The sequence below is a fragment of the Setaria viridis genome, chromosome 1, assembly GCF_005286985.2.
Source record: "Setaria viridis chromosome 1, Setaria_viridis_v4.0, whole genome shotgun sequence".
Taxonomy (NCBI): domain Eukaryota; kingdom Viridiplantae; phylum Streptophyta; class Magnoliopsida; order Poales; family Poaceae; genus Setaria; species Setaria viridis.
Genome location: NC_048263.2, coordinates 6088457 through 6106834, shown reverse-complemented (window position 1 = coordinate 6106834; position 18378 = coordinate 6088457). Strand labels below are relative to the sequence as shown.

Below are 18378 nucleotides of genomic sequence, written 5' to 3'. Positions count from 1 at the left end.
CAATTGTGGTGTCTATTCGTCTCCCCACAGTTGCGATATGTGCATTTGATTGCTGTTGCATAATATTCTTATGTTCACTTTGTGCAGTGTATGCATTTGAAGGCGATATGTAAACAATTTGATGTGATGATTCAAATACACTGCCTTAATCTGCCGAGCCAAATGAGCCTCGATATGAAGAAAAATGTGCAATCACTATTGAGCAAGATAAGGAGGCACGCGCTTGGGCGATTTGCTGGTGCAAAATTAGCGCCTTTATTGCCTTTGGGCTCTCTTTTTTTCTTTCACACAATCCACTAAGCCTTTGGGCTCTCTTTTTTTCTTTCACACAATCCAGAGGACATGTAATCCGTTTTATCTTTGTATAAATGGAATAAGCACTGAAGCACTGTCCCTTGCTTATTCGTTCAAAAGAAAATTATAGATGCCAAAACGCAACCTCAGCAAAAATAAATTCAAGCGGTTTATATACAGTAGCTGATAAGTGTATGCTTCAAATTCATGCCAACATCACAAATTCACAAAGCAAGCTGGGCAACACAAATACCGACTGATCATTTAACTATTTGTTCTTCATTGGGGTTATATCATCCGTAACTCTTACAACAAAAATTCACAAACATTTCAATTCTGCCACTTCCTGAAATTTTCTTACATGCTCACAATTTCACCAGCCATATTTTGCTTGAGTTTCTGCTTTCGTAAGAATGCCCTTCGAGCGCCTCTCCGCAAGCTCCATCTCCTTTGACTTCATGTCAAAGTACAGAGAACCAATCTGGTGCTTCCTTTTGTGCAACTTGGATGGTTTTCCTTTCGCAGATGGGGCAGGCTGTTCACAAGGTAGAAATCTTGGGTAAGGACCAAAACTACATTGATGTGTGCAAAAGTTGAATGAAAGTGTTTTTTTAAGTAAATTCACCAGCGGTCCTTGAACTTGTCCCGAGTTCTCATCCCGCTCCCGGTACTCTCAAAATGCACATAGCAGTCCTTAAACTTGTCCCGAGCTCTCATTTCAGTCCTAGTACTCTCGAAATGCACATAACAGTCCCGAAACTTGTCCCGAGCTCTCATCCACTACAACTTTGCGTTGGATTTGAACTTGATTTCAAATCCTCATGAATTTTTGATCAATTTTGAATGGGATTCGAACTTGGTTTCAATTCCTCATGAATTTCAGATCGATTTTGAGTGGGATTTGAACTTTTAGGATTTTAATCCCACTCAAATTGATCCAAAGTTCATGAGTATTTGAAACCAAGTTTGAATCCCATTCAAAATTGATCAAAAATTTATGATAATTTTAAATCAAGTTCAAATCCCACTTAAAAGTTTTAGTGGATGAGAGCTCAAGACAGGTTTATGGACCTCGATGAAAACTTGAGACAAGTTTATGGACTTTTATGCGCATACCGGGACTAGGATGAGAGCTTGGGACAAGTTTAAGGATCAGGATGAGAGCTCGGGACTAAGTTTAAGGACCTTCATGGGCATTTTGAGAGTACCGGGACCGGGATGAGAACTCGGGACAAGTTCAAGGACCGCCAGTGAAATTTACTCTTTTTTTCATGCAAAAAAACACTAATGAAGTTAGTCATTCAGTAAAACAAGCCTACTGTTGTACTAGGGAATGCTGGATCCAAAAAAGAAACATGGTTCTCATTGGGAAACCATGTGATCCTACAGGCCCTGTGAGTACATGCATATGTTTCCCCAAGTACCATATTACTGAAACTGGAACCCTATGACAATACATGCTGACCCTCTATTCCACACTAGAGTAGGCAACCAAGCCCATTCCTTTCGCTACACCGACTAACCTTTGCCCATGTACCAACTCAAAGAAAATCAACTGTATACTGTATGGCCTACACCTAGTTGTGTCTTTATGCATCATCAGTTCCTCCATGTATCCAGGAAAAATATATCAGAATCATTAGATTTGAGTAACATATACTTGGTTACACTCGTTAAAAAAAAAAATACTTGGTTACACGCAGTCAGATCTACAAGGTATTTCAGTGCTACTCCCTTTGAGAATTGCACATATCAAAATTCACATAGCAAGATTGGATTCCAGCTGGTTAGCCCTACGATTGCTTCAAAATTTGTGCAAATCCATACAAATAGAAGAGGCATAGCATCAAATCATCACTGGCTTCGTTTTCATTTTGTGATAATGTGGCTTACTTAAGCATAAAGCTGTGTTGTCAGTTAAAAAAAAACATATAGGCCACAAATAGAAACATCTTCTGTCTGTAATTCTATTTGAACCATAATCAAGCTAAACAAACATAACTATTTACATGACACATTTTCTAAAACGAAGTGTGTGAATTGACTGCTCACTTATTTAAATCATTTAAGTATAGCAGAGATTTCTACTTAGGAACTGCCACCAAACAATTGGTAATATCTACAGCCTAACAGAGATTTCTAGTAATCAAGTATTGTCACTCGCTTCCTGATGAACTAAAATTGTAATGGAAAAAAAAAAATCGCATGTCTCTACCTATTTTTAAAGAATCGTTGCTTGGCAGCAAAGCACCAGACCCGTTATTGCTTCTAAGCATGAGGCATAAATACTATTGTGTGATTGTGTTGGTGTCCTTTTAAGCATGGAGCCAAATGATATGGAGTAGCTATAGTGTTCAGGTGTTTGACCAATGAGCATAGTGCAAATAATCTGGCCTTTTCATCCCATTCTATCTACTCGATTTGGTACTAAGCTAGCAAAACTGTTCAAGCATAATAATAAGCTAATAACACAAAGTGCTCAACAAAAGTAGTACAAAGTTAGCATTGGGCGATGGATCTGTACCTGATAACTAGGACCAAAGGCCAGTCCAGTAAGCTTGGACGTATCCTGCTTAGGTCGATTCTTCATCAGCTCTGCCTGATCTACCTCTAAAATCTGCGCTGGCATATCATTCCTGCCTCTCTTCCCGCCAATCCTACCCATCTCCGGTGGCAATACTGGTTCTTGCGTTGGTGCTGCCACCTCATGGACACACCCTCCAGTATAATCTACTCCATATGGCGCTGCCGCAACATACTCGTATCCACCACCATGCTCCCCTCCGTGTGAATGAACATACCCACCACTTTGCTCTCCTCCAGATGCAGCATACTGTGCTCCAGCCACATAATTTGGATTGGCACTAGGATCCCAGCCATAATTCGCACCATATTGAGCATAGTAGTTTGGATCCCACGCATAGGCTTCATATCCACTGGTGCTCCCGGCTGCTGCATAATAGCCTTGCTGTTGCTGCTCTCCAGCTGCAGCTTCGAGACCCTGCTGTTCTTCTTGCCCCTCCTCCAGCTGCTCCGGCACAGGCATGTCCTCCTCACTGCCACTATCCTCTGAATCGTCGTCATCCGAAGCAACATCAGGCTTCTCAGGCGCTCCAGTGTTGGCAATGGAGCCTGAAGGCACGGGCGCGCCGAGATTCGACCTCTCCGGCGCAGCCGTATCGATAGCCGACCTCCTGGCGCCGGCGCCCAAGCCGGAGCCGAGCCCAAGCGAGTGCTTAGGTGGGGGGAGGAACGAGGACACGGGCCCCGAGCCAGCAGACACGGGCGGCAAGCGCGCCTCGGCGGCGCTGGCGCGGCGCTTCTTGGCGTCGTCCTCCTCGTCGTCGGAGCTGTCGCCCGTGGGCTGCCGGATCGGCTGCGGGCGGTACTGGACGACGCGCTTAGGTTTTCCGGTGGAGGACTTCGGGGCCGGGATTGAGGAGGAGGTCGGGACGGCCGCGGGGACGGGGGCGGGGGTGGATTTGGGCGCCGGGAGGGAGGAGAAGAGAGCCGCGGACTTGGGCTGCGGGAGCGAGGAGAAGATTCCGCCGCCAGCGGAGGAGGAGGTGGGGGGCTTCCCGGCGGCCTCACCGTCCCGGGTCGCGCTGGGGGCAGGGGCAGATTTGGGCGGCGGGAGGGAGGAGAAGAGAGCAGCGGACTTGGGCTGCGGTAGCGAGGAGAAGATTCCGCCGCCGCCACCGGAGGAGGCGGTGGGGGGCTTGGCGCCGGCCTCCCCGCCCCGGGCCGCGGCGGGGGCAGGGGCAGGTGGGGCCTCGTCGGCTTCGTCGTCGGAAGAGGCGTAGCTGGCGAGGAGCGAGTCCATGGCGGAGCTGGGGTGGCGGCTGACGGTGATAGCTCGCCGGGGAAGGGAGGGAAAGGGGATGACGGCGTCGACGAAGGGGAGTCGGGGTCGGGTACGAACGGGGGCACGAGGCCGAGTCGTCGGCGTATCCGTCTGGTGGGGGTGGGCCGGTGGGGGTGGGCTCTGGGCGGAGCCGCCGCGGAGGCGCGGAGGGAGGTGGGTGCTCTCGTGGGCCGGATGCTGATTTACGGGCTCTTTAAATGAGTTTTTTTTATCATTGGTGGGCTTCTGGGCCTTTCCACTAACAGGCCTAGATAGGCTGGGCGGAGCCGCCGCGGAGGGAGGTGGGTGCTCTCGTGAGCCGGATGCTAATTTACGGGCTCTTTAAATGAGTTTTTTTTATCGTTGGTGGGCTTCTGGTCCTTTCCACTAACAGGCCTAGATAGGCTAGCTCGTCGTCAGCTCCGGGATGAATTAGCGAAGACGAACCCCTCTCTTTTTTTTTTTTGGCTCCTCTCCTTTTTGTTCGCAAAGTAATGTCTCTACAAACTAGAGTGTCAATACACTCAGACACAACTTGTACTCGACCGTATGGCTAGATACCTCTCCTTTTGACTAACACTAGACTACTGTTGTAATCTTGGATGCGGCGATGCCATCACTAGCTCTGGACTCTCATCTTCCCACATGACAGTATGACACCAACAGGCGGGCCGCCGCGCCGGTGAAGCCAAGCAATCCGGTTTTCTGCTTGATTTTTGCTAAATTCCAATATACGTTTTATTCCGTATTGTTTGTCCCCCCTGCGAGAGTAATTTCATTTTGTTGGTTCAGAAACGAAATGGAGGCCGGTGTGCGAGTATATGACCATGACCTTGACCAGATGCAATCTCAGAACAGTCCAAAGATGCACCCAAGATCTTCCCGCAAAAAAAAAACGCGGAAAAAAAAAAGATGCACCCAAGATCGAGAAGCCCATGCTGTTGCAGCTGGAGATTTCAGCTTTCACTTTTCACTGGAGTAGCAACTGTCTGAGCACTAGCTTTTGCATGCCCCCCCTTGATGGCGCCACCCACAGCATACACACGCGCACACATATGACATATCGGAGAAGGGAGAACTACGAACCCTGGCATTGCAATATTGCATGCAGCGTTTCAAAAGTGGATGTGTATACTGATATGCATGAACCTGACAAAGCTGCGACTAGTTCCAGGCACGCCCTTCACCTTCAGGCTGCAGCTGCCATGATCAGTCCTGGCCCCGGGATGGCTGGAAGCACAGACCTGTCATCTGTGGGACGCATAGATTGACCAGCCTAGGTACGTACCTAAAGTCAAGAGACATCACACAGCAGCAGCAAGAACACACACGCTTGAGATGACTAGATGAGACTAGACATGCTACTCTGCACATCATCATACAGATACGATATACGTACGACAGCTATATATCTAGCAAATGGGCGTTTGACTACATACATTGACATGCCCATCGTGTATTCGTGTGCTAGCTCGGTACTTGCTCCTAGCTCCTCGATCGTTCTAGCAAGAGGTTGGGAGGCCGGATTCGATTCTGATCGTTCTCCGGCCTGCAGGTTTCTTTCGTCTCTGATTCCAAAAGCCCATGGAGCCAGAGAGTGTGCTATATTGCCTTCCTTAGTTAAGCTATCTACTTGCCCAAGGCCAAGGGTTTCTTGGCTTCAACTCAAAAAACCGTCTTAGATTCGACCGTAATATGCATGGGATAGTTGAAAAGACTCCAATGCCATGTGGATACATGCAGAAAGGGAAACCCTACATCTCTGAACTTTGTAAAGGTCCAGCAGATTGTTTTAGAATTAACATCTCGTTTTAAAATTTGTCTAATTGTTAAGTTCATGCGAACTGCACTCTCTAGTTTACTTACAATGATAACTAACGACCAAATTATTTGAACACAAATCAATATAGCTGAAAAGTTTTCCCAAGTGAAGCTATTGCATTGGTTGTTACGACTTTGGCAAAACGATACTGAATTGGTGTTCGTGATACTAATAGACTAACGGTCTCAAGATTGCGCATGAGAAATTGTTGGTTTGCAAAATCCTAATAAATTAAATTCCTTGCACTTGGCAATATGCCATAGGCTTAATTAGCTAATAACTAGTGATCCTTTAACAGAATCTAATCACATCACAATTAAGTTAGCACATAAAAAGCCCGTTTTCTTTCAGAAACGGCAGTCAAAAGGTGTAGGCCAAAAAATGATCTCGCACGACGACCTAACCGGCCGCTAGTTGACGATGTCCACCCCTTGTATGGCTTGCTTTAGCACGTCGGCGGCGTTAAGTTGCCCGTAGTCGACCACGGCATCGGCGAGGACTATGGACGGCACGTAGCTGCCCACCTCGGAGATCAGTGCGGCAGCCATGGCGTGGAACTTCCGGCGGCCGCCGTATAGCATGTGATCTGCAGCAGCCTGGCGTTGACCAGCTGGCGCGTGGCTGCGGTGTGGGCGCGGCGGAGCTCCACCTGAGCCTGCTGCCGCATGCGCTGGGCACTTGCGAGCTCCAGCCCAGCCAGCTCCGCCCGCCGCTGCGCCTGCGCCCGGGCCTCCTCCGCCGCTGCCTTCTCTGCCATCGCCAGCAGCAGCTGCTCCCGTGCCTCCTCCACCATCAGCCTCACCGCCGCCGACGCGGCGTCGCGCTCGAGTGCGCCGCCTAGCCCGAGCGACAGGTCGAGCCGGGGAGTGGCAGAAAAGGGCCGATCCGGCGGGGCGCGGCGGGTGACGGCAGCGCAGCTCCCGACCGGAGGCATGAGCTGCAGCTCCAGGTTGAGGGCGCCGGGACGGGCGGGCGGCGTTGGAGGCGCCAGCGACGCGCCGAGTCCCGCGATGACGCTGGTAGCAGCGGCGGCGGCCGTGGGGCTCGCCATCGCCGAGCTCACCACGAGGCCGTCGCTGGACGGGCTTGCTGCGATCTCATGCAACTGACCCTGCTGCTGCGACGTGGAGGTAGTCGTCGCCAAGCCCAGCACGACACCGCCACCAGAAGCCGCCGGCGGCGGCCAGCTGGCGCCACCCGTGTCCTGACGCTCGACGTAGCCCTCCAGCTGGGTTCGGGCGCCGCAGGTCTTGAGGTGAGCCTTGTTGCAGTCGGCGCAAACGGGGCCGCGGCCGCACGCCCACAGCCCGTGGCGGCCGTGCTTGCGGCGGAAATGCTTCTGGAGGGTGGGGAGGTCCGCCAGCGCGCGGGAGGGGGCGTGGTACGGGCAGTCGGGCTCCGGGCACACGAACACCCGGCGCCTCCGGCTCTTCGCCGGCGCAGCCGCCTGGGCCTGGCCGGCCTCCCGCCCGAGCAGGTTGTTGGACGGGCGCCGGAACCCTCTCCCGCAGGCCTCGCAGCCGTGCCACCGGTTCCACCCGGCCAGCAGCGCGGGCGGCGACAGCGCCACCACCTCCGCGTCCTGGCCTGCGCCATGGCAGCGGGCAAGATTAGTCGAAAGGAGGAGAATGTGCGCTACGTACACATCTGATCGTGGCGTGTGATTATACCAGGAGTACCGCGCAGCCGCCGCTTCTTCGTGGCGGCGCCGTCGATCTGCAGCGACGGCTGCCGTGGCGCCTCCTCCGGTGGCGGCACGGCCGTGGGCGCGCAAGAACTCGCCATGGTAGGCGGCCGGCCGGCGCGCACGCACGGGCACGAGTCTAGGCGAGAGCGACAGATTGACGATCCCCTCTCTCCTCGATCAGCTGGCAAACCCTTCCTCTCGGTCCCTGTCCGGCTATCCGCCTATCCCCCTGTGTCTCCCTCTCGGTCCCTCCTGTGCCTGCACTGCTGTCTGCTGGACAGGCTGCAGGCCTGCAGATATGGCGATGCGGCAAAGGGATACGGGACACACAGGAACAGTGCATGTTGACCTCGCGCTTCGAACTTGGAGCCAGAAGCGGCATTGCTACCGTTACAAGTTGAAGGAACGGGAGTACGGGACGGGCCTTTTGGACGAGAGGCGAGGAGAGGAGAGCTGCATCCGTGACATGGCACGAACACGCCAAAGAGATTTCAGTTTTCACGGAACTGGAAACTGTTTGACCCACAGCTTTTGGTTGCCCCCCTTGATGGCGCCACCGAAATAGGCAGGTCCCGAGATTCTTCCGGAAAAAAATTCTGATCTAGATGGCGGACACGTGGACACCTAGACGATCAGACGGCACATCTCTTTTGCACTCGGCACACTCGCACGCTCGGCTCCTCCTGGCTTCACGCATTAACTCGCTCGGCTCCTCCACGCTCAGCTCCGCTTCTAGGCTCCCAGGCGCGGCTCGTATCCGGTCCCTCGTCCCGCGATCTAAAACCCGGCGTCTGATCTGCTGATGGCGGCACCGTGTGCCTAGACGCCGCACAATTGTGATGATTCTACTGCGTAGAAGTCACGGAGGTCGTCTCAGCCATCACTGATGCCTCCCGATGATACCCTGCTGCAACATACCTTGCAGCCACCATGGATTGTTCAAGCACGGGTGATCGATGATAACACTTGAAGATTCTATTTTGCAACAAATCAGAAAAAGTATCATTTTTTAACGCATCCATCTCCTTTTTAACGCATCCATGCATATCTGTACAACTGTAATTTGATGACTACAATATACAACCTGAACGAAATGGGCATCATTTAGAAACACAAGCAGCTACCTTTACATAGAGATCCATTCATTGCGGAACTTTCTTCACATGAACCTTAATTTCTGAATTTTCAACATATTCAGATAATACATCCATCACAATGCATCTGTAATCTGATCACTACACTAGCCCTGCGAGGGCCGCTGACCAATTCCAAGCAAAATCAACATCTTCTAAATTGATTCGGCCTTTCTAATCAGCAGCCAATTTGTCAGCATGATCCGAAACTGAAATAGACAGTACATTTCAGTACTTGATTCTGAAAATTGGATTGACGCAATGTACTATAGTTTACTGCTAATGCAACGAAATGTTTGACAAGGGAAACAATATATCTAAAGCTACTTCTGATGATAAACTACCCACATAAAGTATTTGCATTTTGGTGGTGCAAAGTCTTAAGTTGTGCACTGGTAATAAATCATGAAATCGGAGGAATTCGTGCAAACTGAATGAATGGATTAGTAGAGAACTTACGCCCAGAGCACAGTAGCAGGGAGTGCGCCGATGGTGCGGCGCACGCACATCGTCGTTCGCTGTTGTGCGCTTCTCCGCCACAAATGTTGAAGCAACATCTGGCAGACGAACGAAGACAACTGCCAACTAGGTAAGGCGGTGGCTGGCTTGGAGCCGCGTTCTCCCGCTGATCATGGAGCCACGTTGATCGCGTCGCAGCCTGTCCTTGGATACAAGCGTTGTCCACGTGTCAAACATCTAGACCAGGGCTGTACCGGGAGGGCTTTGCAGCCGTCCACACACAAATTTTTTTCCGATTCTTCTGCCACCACGAGAACACCCATAAAACCGGGCAAGAGTAGTGGGGAGATGGACTTTTTAGCTTGTGTGCAAACTGTGCAAGTAGCGATGCCTGAACCGGCAAACCCTACTGAAGGAGCACACTGCATGCACTCTGCAGCTACAGATCAGTGCTCTGCCAACCGTGCATCGATCAGCGGCTCAGCGTTGCGCTAAGCGTGAGCTATTGCCAAGCGCATGCCTATGCTTGGGATTGACCGTGCGACACCAGACGAGAGCCCGCCCAAAGTCCCCACCCCACCCCAACTCCGGCTAGGCCGCGTACCCAACTCTGGTGAGGTCGACAGTCGCGACCTCCCACCCTACTCACTGCCCCACCACCCAATCTTGAAATGGTTGTGCACGGCTCAACGCTACCTCACCTCACCACTACCAGTGCCTGCCGCTTTCCTACCACTTCCTTCATCTATTCTCACTGGGTGGGGGATTCCCTGCCAACCCCGGCGGCCGACACAAATCTAAAGCAAACCCTAACGGCCATTTCCGGACGCCATCGAAGTGCTAGAGTTTGTAAGGCAGAGGTGCAAGTACAATACGAAACAACAGATTGAGAAATAAAATGAAGTTGCGGTGAATCAATATTGGTACCATGTATGTGATCGGCTTCACGCTCACAATCAATATTACCCTAAACGCTAGCCGGTCACATACCGTTTAACTCTTTATTTGGATTAAATAGTTAATTAACCGGGTTAAACGGTCATTAAATGGATGATTAAATGGACACGACTAGGCACTGTGTAGCATTTGCACGTCGTGTAAATGACCGTGTAGGCGAACGTTGCTCGCAATTGATTGATCATTAATGTTGGAGTGATGATGGTACATCACTAAGTATTGACCTTTCCCTATAATTAATCTCAAATAGTGTTGCATCCAAAAACTCTGATCTAATGTTAGATGAATAGGAATTCCCAACAAAAATCGAGCTAGGAACAACTACAGTAGGGGCAAAAAATTGACTAAGGGGCATATGCCCCATTAGATCTCATATGGGTGATCCTCAGTTTCTTTGCATGCTCGCATTGAGGACGAACAAAATTTGGGATTGGTTGGCTATGTAACCAATGAGCGGGTTAATCTTAGGATGGCTCATCCAATTACTTCCTGTAGAACGCAGTCATGTGACGCGAACCAAACAATACAGTCAGCTTCTTTATAAAAAAATCAATAGTCAGCTTTGGGTTTTTTTTAATCAAATGACTTCCAACCATCCCACCTCGCAAAGCCAGACACGTTATAAATGTGTATGGTACTCAATATCCTACTAGTTAATAATGATTTCTCGTTAATCTAAAATAGGCATTTCACTAGATTACATATAATATTTTACTAGTTTTAGTAGCCATGTTCCACAATAGTATATACATAGTTTCATGAATATTATGTATTATTAATTCTTTTCAAAATACAATACAGACACAAATACTCACAACACGCATGCACACTCAGCAGCCTATGAGTACACTCACATAACCCTACTCCTATAAATATCTTTATTGGACTAGAACCGCAGATCTTGAGATTGATGAAGTCATCATGGAAGCCTAGATATCGACGTGTATATCGGCTGAGAATAGAGTAGTTAAAGCCTAAAAATAAATTCAGAAAAATAAGACACATGTGTCGAGTTGAGGAGTCAACCTGGATGTACATGTTGCACTACAAGAAATTTAACTAGCTTTTACTTTTGGTTAAAACTTTTGCTTTCTTCCACTGCTCCAAGATTAAACGAATACAAGTAAAATAAAATATATGAATCTAAAATCAAAAGAGTAATTAAAAAGGTGAATGATTTGTTAATAGAACTTTAGTACGTATAAGAAAGTAAAATATAAAATAAGTGAAAGACGAGTTCAATGGGCAAACACTGTGGGATCATAGAAATTAGAAATTTAAACGGGATTAGGAAAAATGAGGAAAGAAATGGGGAGGCTGGGCTGGAAAAGAGGAGATACGGAAAATAAATAAAGTGGACTGGGCTGCCAATTGCCAAACATGTTATATTGGGCCGATGAGGATGCACGCTAACGGGCCTAAGAAATGCGGCTGAGATTTCCTGGAAATCCCACCCGGCTGTGGTGGCTCGCGTGCGGACTGAACAAAGCCGAACCGAGTCAAGCCGCGCGGTCCCTCGCCGGCTGCCCGTCGTCTGCCGCACGCACGCGACTCGGTCAGTCTGGCCACGCGCGCGCGTTCGCGCGACGGCGAGTCGCCGACGGCTCGACGCGTTCCCCCTCTCGAGTCGTGTGGCTCTCCGGCCGTCAGCGCGGGCGCCTTGTGGTGAGCGAGCCCACCGGTGCGGTGGCATGCACGGATGCCCCCCGTGCGGCCGGGTGGTTTCGACGCCACCGCGCGCCGTGCCCCCGTGCGCACGCGTTCCCAGGGCTACTACGTCTCTGGCTTGGCCGTTCCTGTGCTGCACCTGCACTGCACTGCTCTCGTATGCTGGTGTTTTGCACGATTTCCATGTACCCATCCTACCATCGTCATATCAAATTCCAAGTCCACGCTGCAACCACTACCTCAAAACGAGCGGCTGGGGAGGACAGGTTGGACGGTCGGCGAGAACTCCTGGATGACAGACGACAGCGAGGTTTTCCCCCTTAAAAAACCATGGACAAGAGCATCCGGAAAGACCTCTTGCCATTGAAGCTAACACGCGCGGTCCACATGTGGTTTTCGTCCATAATCCCGATTAAGGACGCTCATGTGTGCACATTGGTCACGCAATTGGAAAACAAAATATCCAGCAGCTTTGCCTTGGTTGGCCTTGGCCTTGGCCTGGCCCCACTACAGCATCATCTCAGACCACATGAGTGTAATCAAATCAAATCAAATCAAGTAGCCTTTTTGTTAACCACAAGAGAGAGAGAGAGAGAGAGGCAGCCACCACCTTACACTCTCATGTCCCCATACCAGCCATTTGGACCTCATCTTGGCCCTCCTAACCACAAGATTCCTGGACCCTGATGGTATTGTTAATTCTTAATTAGGGAGGGAGGAAAAGAACAAACGAACGTTGCCCACATGATGTTGCTACGCGCAGCCTATCTCAGAGGATCAGGCTCGGCCACTTGCTGGTTCAGCAACAGCAATGGATGGGCAGTGGGCCATGCCGCCATGGCAGGGCGCTGGGCCCTGCGCGGATAGGTCGGTTAGGAGCACTCGGCCCAGCCCTCCTCCTCCTCGGCGGCGGCGGGCGTCGGCCGGCTCGCCGCGGCCGCGCGCGCCATCCACGACGCCACGGTGAGCACCAGCCTCGCCGGCACGTGTGCGGTCGCCTCCAGCCGCCGGAGCAGCGCGGCCTCCCCGCCTCCCTGGCACGCGCCGCCGGCGGCGTTGGCGGAGGTCTTGATCTCCGCCCAGAGCGCCGCGGCCATCGCGACGCGGAGCGGGACGCGGGCCGCGGCCACGCCCCGGCCCAGCGACCGGAGCGCGCGCGAGGCCGCCGCGGCGCGCCGGCGCGCGGGACCCGCCGCGAAGCCCACCCGCTTTGCCCACCCTTCCAGCACCGCCTCCGCGCGCGGCCGCCGCCGCTGCTTGCGCCCCACCCTCGCCGCCGCAGCAGCAGACGGCGACGCCGCGGAATCGGCCGTGGACACGCAGGAGCTGCTCGACGCGGACGACGCCGAGGACGCCCCGGACCCGGCCGCCGCGGGTGCCCCCAGGCGGCGCCTCAGGTGCCTTGACGCCAGGAAGTTGGCGCCGTGCACCTTGGCGTCGCAGCGCAGGCAGAGGAACGCCGAGTCCGCGGCGCAGTGCACGGCCGCCGCGCCCCCGCAGAGCTCGCACCGCATCCCGCGCTTCCCCGCCGCGCCAGCGCCGCCCATTCCGTGGCCTATAAATTCCTTCGCGCTACGCCTCTTCGGTGTCTTCCCCTCGAACTCCGGTGGCTTGTCTGTCGTAGCCGGCGGCCAAGACCTCCGAGCACGCGGCTATATAGATGTCGCCACGAGGCGCTTCGGGGAAACCGGGCGGTGCAAGTGGCGCGGGAGTGTGGGGATGTGGAGACGGGGGTGGAAACCGTGGGCGCGGAGGCTTCGGCTGGGAAGAAGCCAGGGGTCTGGAGGCTCTGGGCGCGCGTATGGCCGGTATTTAAAGGGGCCCCGCACCGGCCACCGCTCGGCGGCAAGTCGGCTACGACCACTGGCCACCGTGTGCTGCTAGTCGTGCTCACTCGGCGGCCACCACATGTCCTAAAAGGTGTCGCGGTTGGACTTTTCCCTCTGACTCTCTCGCTCGCTCGCTCGCTTCGTTGGTGGAGAGGAGGAACCGGGAAAGAATGTGGCGCCAGGTGTGGTTAGTTTTCGGGCGTCCAGTGAGCCCGAGGTTGAACGCGTCCTTGTGTGGTCTCGGTTTGGGAACGTGCAGGTCGTGTCCATCACCGGCGTCGGCGTGTGCGGTACGATATTTCAGGGAAAGGGGCGGGGGGTTTGACTGTTTTGCTGCGATATTTGATGTGTCCACCCATGACATCCGTACGCAAGTCAGCAAGTGTGGGTAAATAATTTGCTCGATCATCAGTGAAGTACGTGAAACACGGTCCATTTCAAACATCACTCCTACTTATATATTGCTCTTGAGAAAGTTCATCAGGCGACGGCGTGCTAGTTCACGGGGAAGGGATCATGCCGAGCCGGGAAGAATTGACCACTGGCGGCGTGGAGGAAGGTCCGGGGACGACAGCCAACGTCAACGATGGTTGCAAGGGAGATGTCGGAGCAGTGAGGTAGCGGGGAACGGCCAGATGAGTTAGCGATAGGACAGTGCTGGCGGCGGCACGAGATTAGCGACGGAGTGCCTCGCTATTACGGATTCAGTGATATCTAGGTTGCCAGTTGAAGACGACGGGTGGAGGACAAGACGAAGTTATACGTGCACAAATGGGGAGAAAATCGATTACACGGAGAGGAAAAGATCAATCGTTTAATTCAGATCTTATAACTGTCATCCTTCACATACAAAATTATTGATTTTAGCCCTCTGAATCATCAAACATCCAACTTCGAAGTTCCCATCCCTTGATCCTTTCCCGTCCACGCATTAGCCTCTGATGCAGAAATTGAAAAAAGAAACCGCCACTTGCGACCAACAAAACCGGCATTCAGGTGTACTTTTCACATGGCACTTGGACTACAATATTCTGCCGTTCCGTGGCCTCTTGCGCTTGAAATGACCCCTCGAATAAACTACCGAATTGATAAGCGGCCACGGTTAACCCATGGGAAAAATATGAGTATAATTTGGCGAGTTGGCGTGTGGCGAAATGAAGGTGAGACGCAGGAGAGCCGTTGGTTGGGGGGAAGGCAGCGATCGTAGAGCGATCCCTGTCCACAAAACCTCGTCCCACTCGAAGGCCCCAGCCAGGGCCCAGGCTAGAGTTTCTTCCATTCGCCTCTTCTGGAAGGCCTGCCAGCTCCCCACTTCCTTTCCGGTTTCCAAAACCTATCCCGTTTGGGAATCTCTCCGTCCCATCCCTAGCCTGTATTATTGCTTAGAAAACGTTATCTGCCGTGAGATCAGCCATTCGGCTTCATCTGTAGCTAATCTCGATTAGAAAAAAAGAAAAAGCTAATCTCGATTTCCTTTTTGATCATGCATGCACATGATCATATTTTCCCCCCCTGGATAGAGGTGAGATAGGCTTATTTTTTAAATTGGGGTAATCGTCTCCTTTCCGTTTTAGGATATGAAGATTCGCAAATCTTTTCAACAGTGATTTACGGAGAGCATGCAACAAGCAGTTCTTTTTTTTTCTGAAAGAAAAAGCAGTTTTTTAAAGTTCTGATCGATCTGCTTCATTTTAGTGTCAAATTCGTCTCTAGAAGGTTAGGCGAATCGGCAGTTTGTGGTACGATCGATGCCATACCATATGAATAATTTTCTTCATCCGAGAGCTAGCAAGTTACGTCAAGACAAAGAACAAAAAAAATATCTAGCGGAAGAACTAACACCATGCATGCATGCCATGGCTGAGATCGACCAGCCAATGGCGCATCATGTGTGTTAGGCACGGGGCGATCGTGGTCGTCGTGGTGGCCTCATCCCTGGCCAATTCTCAAACCTACACAGTCTACTAAAGTTGTGGACACTATAATCTCGAGGCAAACCTACTTGTTCAAGTCCTGTCCTCCTTTCGCAAAAAAAATAAAATAAAAATACAGGTACGTCCTGTCCTCTGTGTGGCAGTGTGGCGTGTCGCGTGCAGGCCATATATAGGGGTCATGCAGTATGCGCCATTGTGTTGTCTAATCAAATGCTAACTAGCTATGAAAAGTTAGGCGCCGTTTGGATACTTTCATAACTAGGCGCCGTTTGGATACTCGCTAAATGGATACCCGCTAAAGTTAGTATCTGTCGCATCATATATTTTTGATGTTAATTAGAAGTATTAAATATATACCAATTACAAAACTAATTGTAAGATGGAATCTAATTCGCGAGACGAATCTATTAAGTCTAATTAGTCCATGATTTGACAATGTGGTGCTACAGTAACTATTTGCTAATGATGGATTAATTAGGCTAATAAATTCGTCTCGCGAATTAGCACAGGGATTCTGCAATTAGTTCTATAATTAGCTCATGTTTAGTTCTCGGAATTAGCATCCGAACATCCGATGTGATACTGCTAAAATTTAGCTCATAGTATCCAAACAGGCGGAACATTCTTGTCTTGTCCTCCAACTTTTTTAAAAACAAAATAACGGTCATCTCATCCACGCCTTAATAGTCTAGATTCACGTTCTAGACTTCTGGTCCCTAAAGAAACAATAACATCTCTGCTCATCATTTTTTTACTTGGAAAATCAAAAACACTTTGAACACTGTGCTATTAGATGAACCATGGGAAGTGTAATCTTTTTTATTATCTTTTAATATATGATACGGACTAATGTACTAGCTCAACAAACGAAGACGGTACCAGAGGCCAACCTGCCTCGAAGGAAAAAAAAAATCCGACAACTAACCAGCTCGTACGTGGTACGTACTTTCTACTCATCAATCCAATAATTCATTCATCATCACCGGAGCCGTACGTACCAGGCAACCCAACCCCGCGCACGCGACGCGAACCCACCAGGCAACCCAACCCCGCGCGATGCGGTGGTGATCCCGGGGGCCAGCGCTCCCGTCGTACGTGTGGCTACGCCCGCGCGCACGCGCTCCGCTCACAGATCACGCACCAGCCCGGCGCCCCCCGCGCGCGCGCGGTGATCCGGCGTTCCGCTCCGGTCGCGGCGCCGCCACAAATATCTATCTCCGCGGCGTCCCCCACCCGCGCGGCGCCGTGTCGGGCTGACTAGGCGGCCGTGGGCCGTGGGCCGTGGGCGCCTCGCGGGAGATGTGGCCGTGGCGTGCCCCACCTGGGGAAAAAAAGAAAAGAAAAGGAGTGAGCGCGGCGGCGGCCAGGTGGGCGATGCGGCGGCCTTGGCGTCGTTGGCTGGGCGACGCGGACGGCTCCTCGTCCGGTCAGGTCGCGGGCGCCGCGGGCTCGCGCCACGTTCGCTGCTCCGGGGCTGAGCGGCTGGCTTGGCCTTGCTTGGACGCGAGCGTGTGGACCGGCGCGTCGGTGACGGGTCCCGGTCCTGGTGCGCCGTAGGAGTTGGCACCTGTCGCTCCTGTAGAGTTCAATCTCCTCCACAAGCAGAAGAGCATGTCGTTGTTGGTTGAGTCGGGGATAGGAACTGTACCGGGCCCGGCAATGTAGGCGCTAGCGGTACTGTGCTTTGCCTTTGCTCTAGTACTAGTACACGCGCACGTGCATGGGCAGCGGGAAATGACGACCGTGCCCTCGTTCGGCAGCTACAGACTACAGTAGCGCGCTACGAACAGCATATCCCGTGCGGAAGATCTTTTGGCTTTCTCTGAACAGTCCGTTTCTCGTCGTGCTCTTTCCCCGTGACCCGTCTTGTTGTGCTCCCGTCCAAAATGAACGGAACCTTCTGCTAAAAAGATCCATCGGATGCGCAGCGGACACTCGATCTGGGGAGATTGGGTACAAACAAATTTCCGTCTAAGTTTCTCATTCTTTTGTGTTGTGGGTTCGGGAAGTCCATACAAGTCGCCTCGCGTTGCGCCTGCGTACCCAAAAAAATGGAGAAGATATCTTGTGGATGCAGTGGCACATATCTTGTGGATCCAGTCCAGTCCTTATATAATTTTTCCCCCAAAAAAAATCTTCGATTCCAATCCTCGTCAACCCGAAAGGACCCTGCACGCTTTGTAGATCCACAAGTCAGCGAATGTATTGGTTGGTAGTCTTGCGCCAGATACATCGTCTACCATGCCGACCACCCGGATAAACTCAAAACGAAAAAAAAAATCTCAGAGCAGCTGCAGCACGATATCAAACACTCGCAAATTGCTAGGGGTTGGTGTCAAGAAAAGGGGCCACACACTCACACACAGCCCGGGAAAACCAGGCACCCAAAACTGGCCACAAGAGGCTGGAAAGAAGCGGCGAGAAGTTTTCCAGATTCCTGTTTCACCCGATTCAATGCATTGCTCACCACAACAGCGACAGGTTTTCATGTGGGATGCATGCAGTGATAGCATGGCGAGAACAGGAATCCCCACTTGTGCTTGCGCAGCAATGGGGGTGACTGGTCGGTCTGTGGATCGGAGTGCCGTTCGACGCCACAGCTGAAAGTGGTTCCTGCCGCCCTGCGAAATCACAGCGAAGATATGCAGGATCAGGGTTCCAATATTTGGCAACCAATGCAAGTGTGATCCACAAAGATATGTTGTGACAGCGAAAGGGGAGCTGATACACAGATTCAAACTGATCCGATAC

General features: G+C 51.6%; 2 protein-coding genes across 3 annotated transcripts; both read right to left on the bottom strand.

The window, feature by feature from the left end:
- Nucleotides 1-450: 450 nt before the first annotated feature.
- On the bottom strand, nucleotides 451-4231 carry LOC117857685 (uncharacterized). 2 transcript variants are annotated; one of them, XM_034740492.2, is made up of 2 exons: nucleotides 2819-4224; nucleotides 451-829 (listed from the first exon to the last, which is right to left on the bottom strand). In XM_034740492.2, exons 1-2 carry the CDS (start codon nucleotides 4115-4117, stop codon nucleotides 668-670), a joined length of 1461 nt encoding a protein of 486 aa, XP_034596383.1. In that variant the 5' UTR covers nucleotides 4118-4224; the 3' UTR covers nucleotides 451-667. The 2 variants fall into 2 exon arrangements, with proteins under 2 accessions (XP_034596383.1, XP_034596393.1); XM_034740502.2 differs by lacking the exon at nucleotides 451-829 and adding an exon at nucleotides 901-1556 and having other exon boundaries at nucleotides 2819-4231.
- An 8169-nt stretch (nucleotides 4232-12400) lies between these two features.
- LOC117835440 (uncharacterized) lies at nucleotides 12401-13653 on the bottom strand. Its single transcript, XM_034714813.2, has one exon. The coding sequence runs from the start codon at nucleotides 13409-13411 to the stop codon at nucleotides 12737-12739; it is 675 nt and encodes a 224-aa protein (XP_034570704.1). The 5' UTR covers nucleotides 13412-13653; the 3' UTR covers nucleotides 12401-12736.
- Nucleotides 13654-18378: the final 4725 nt, after the last annotated feature.

What these genes read in the sequence shown, in the direction of transcription:
- LOC117857685 (XM_034740492.2), bottom strand. Translation starts at nt 4,117, where the DNA reads ATGGACTCGCTCCTCGCCAGCTACGCCTCTTCCGACGACGAAGCCGAC. An exon ending in CCTTTGGTCCTAGTTATCAG is followed by an intron (nt 830 to 2,818) that starts GTACAGATCCAT and finishes CCTTGTGAACAG; the next exon opens with CCTGCCCCATCTGCGAAAGG.
- LOC117835440 (XM_034714813.2), bottom strand. Translation starts at nt 13,411, where the DNA reads ATGGGCGGCGCTGGCGCGGCGGGGAAGCGCGGGATGCGGTGCGAGCTC.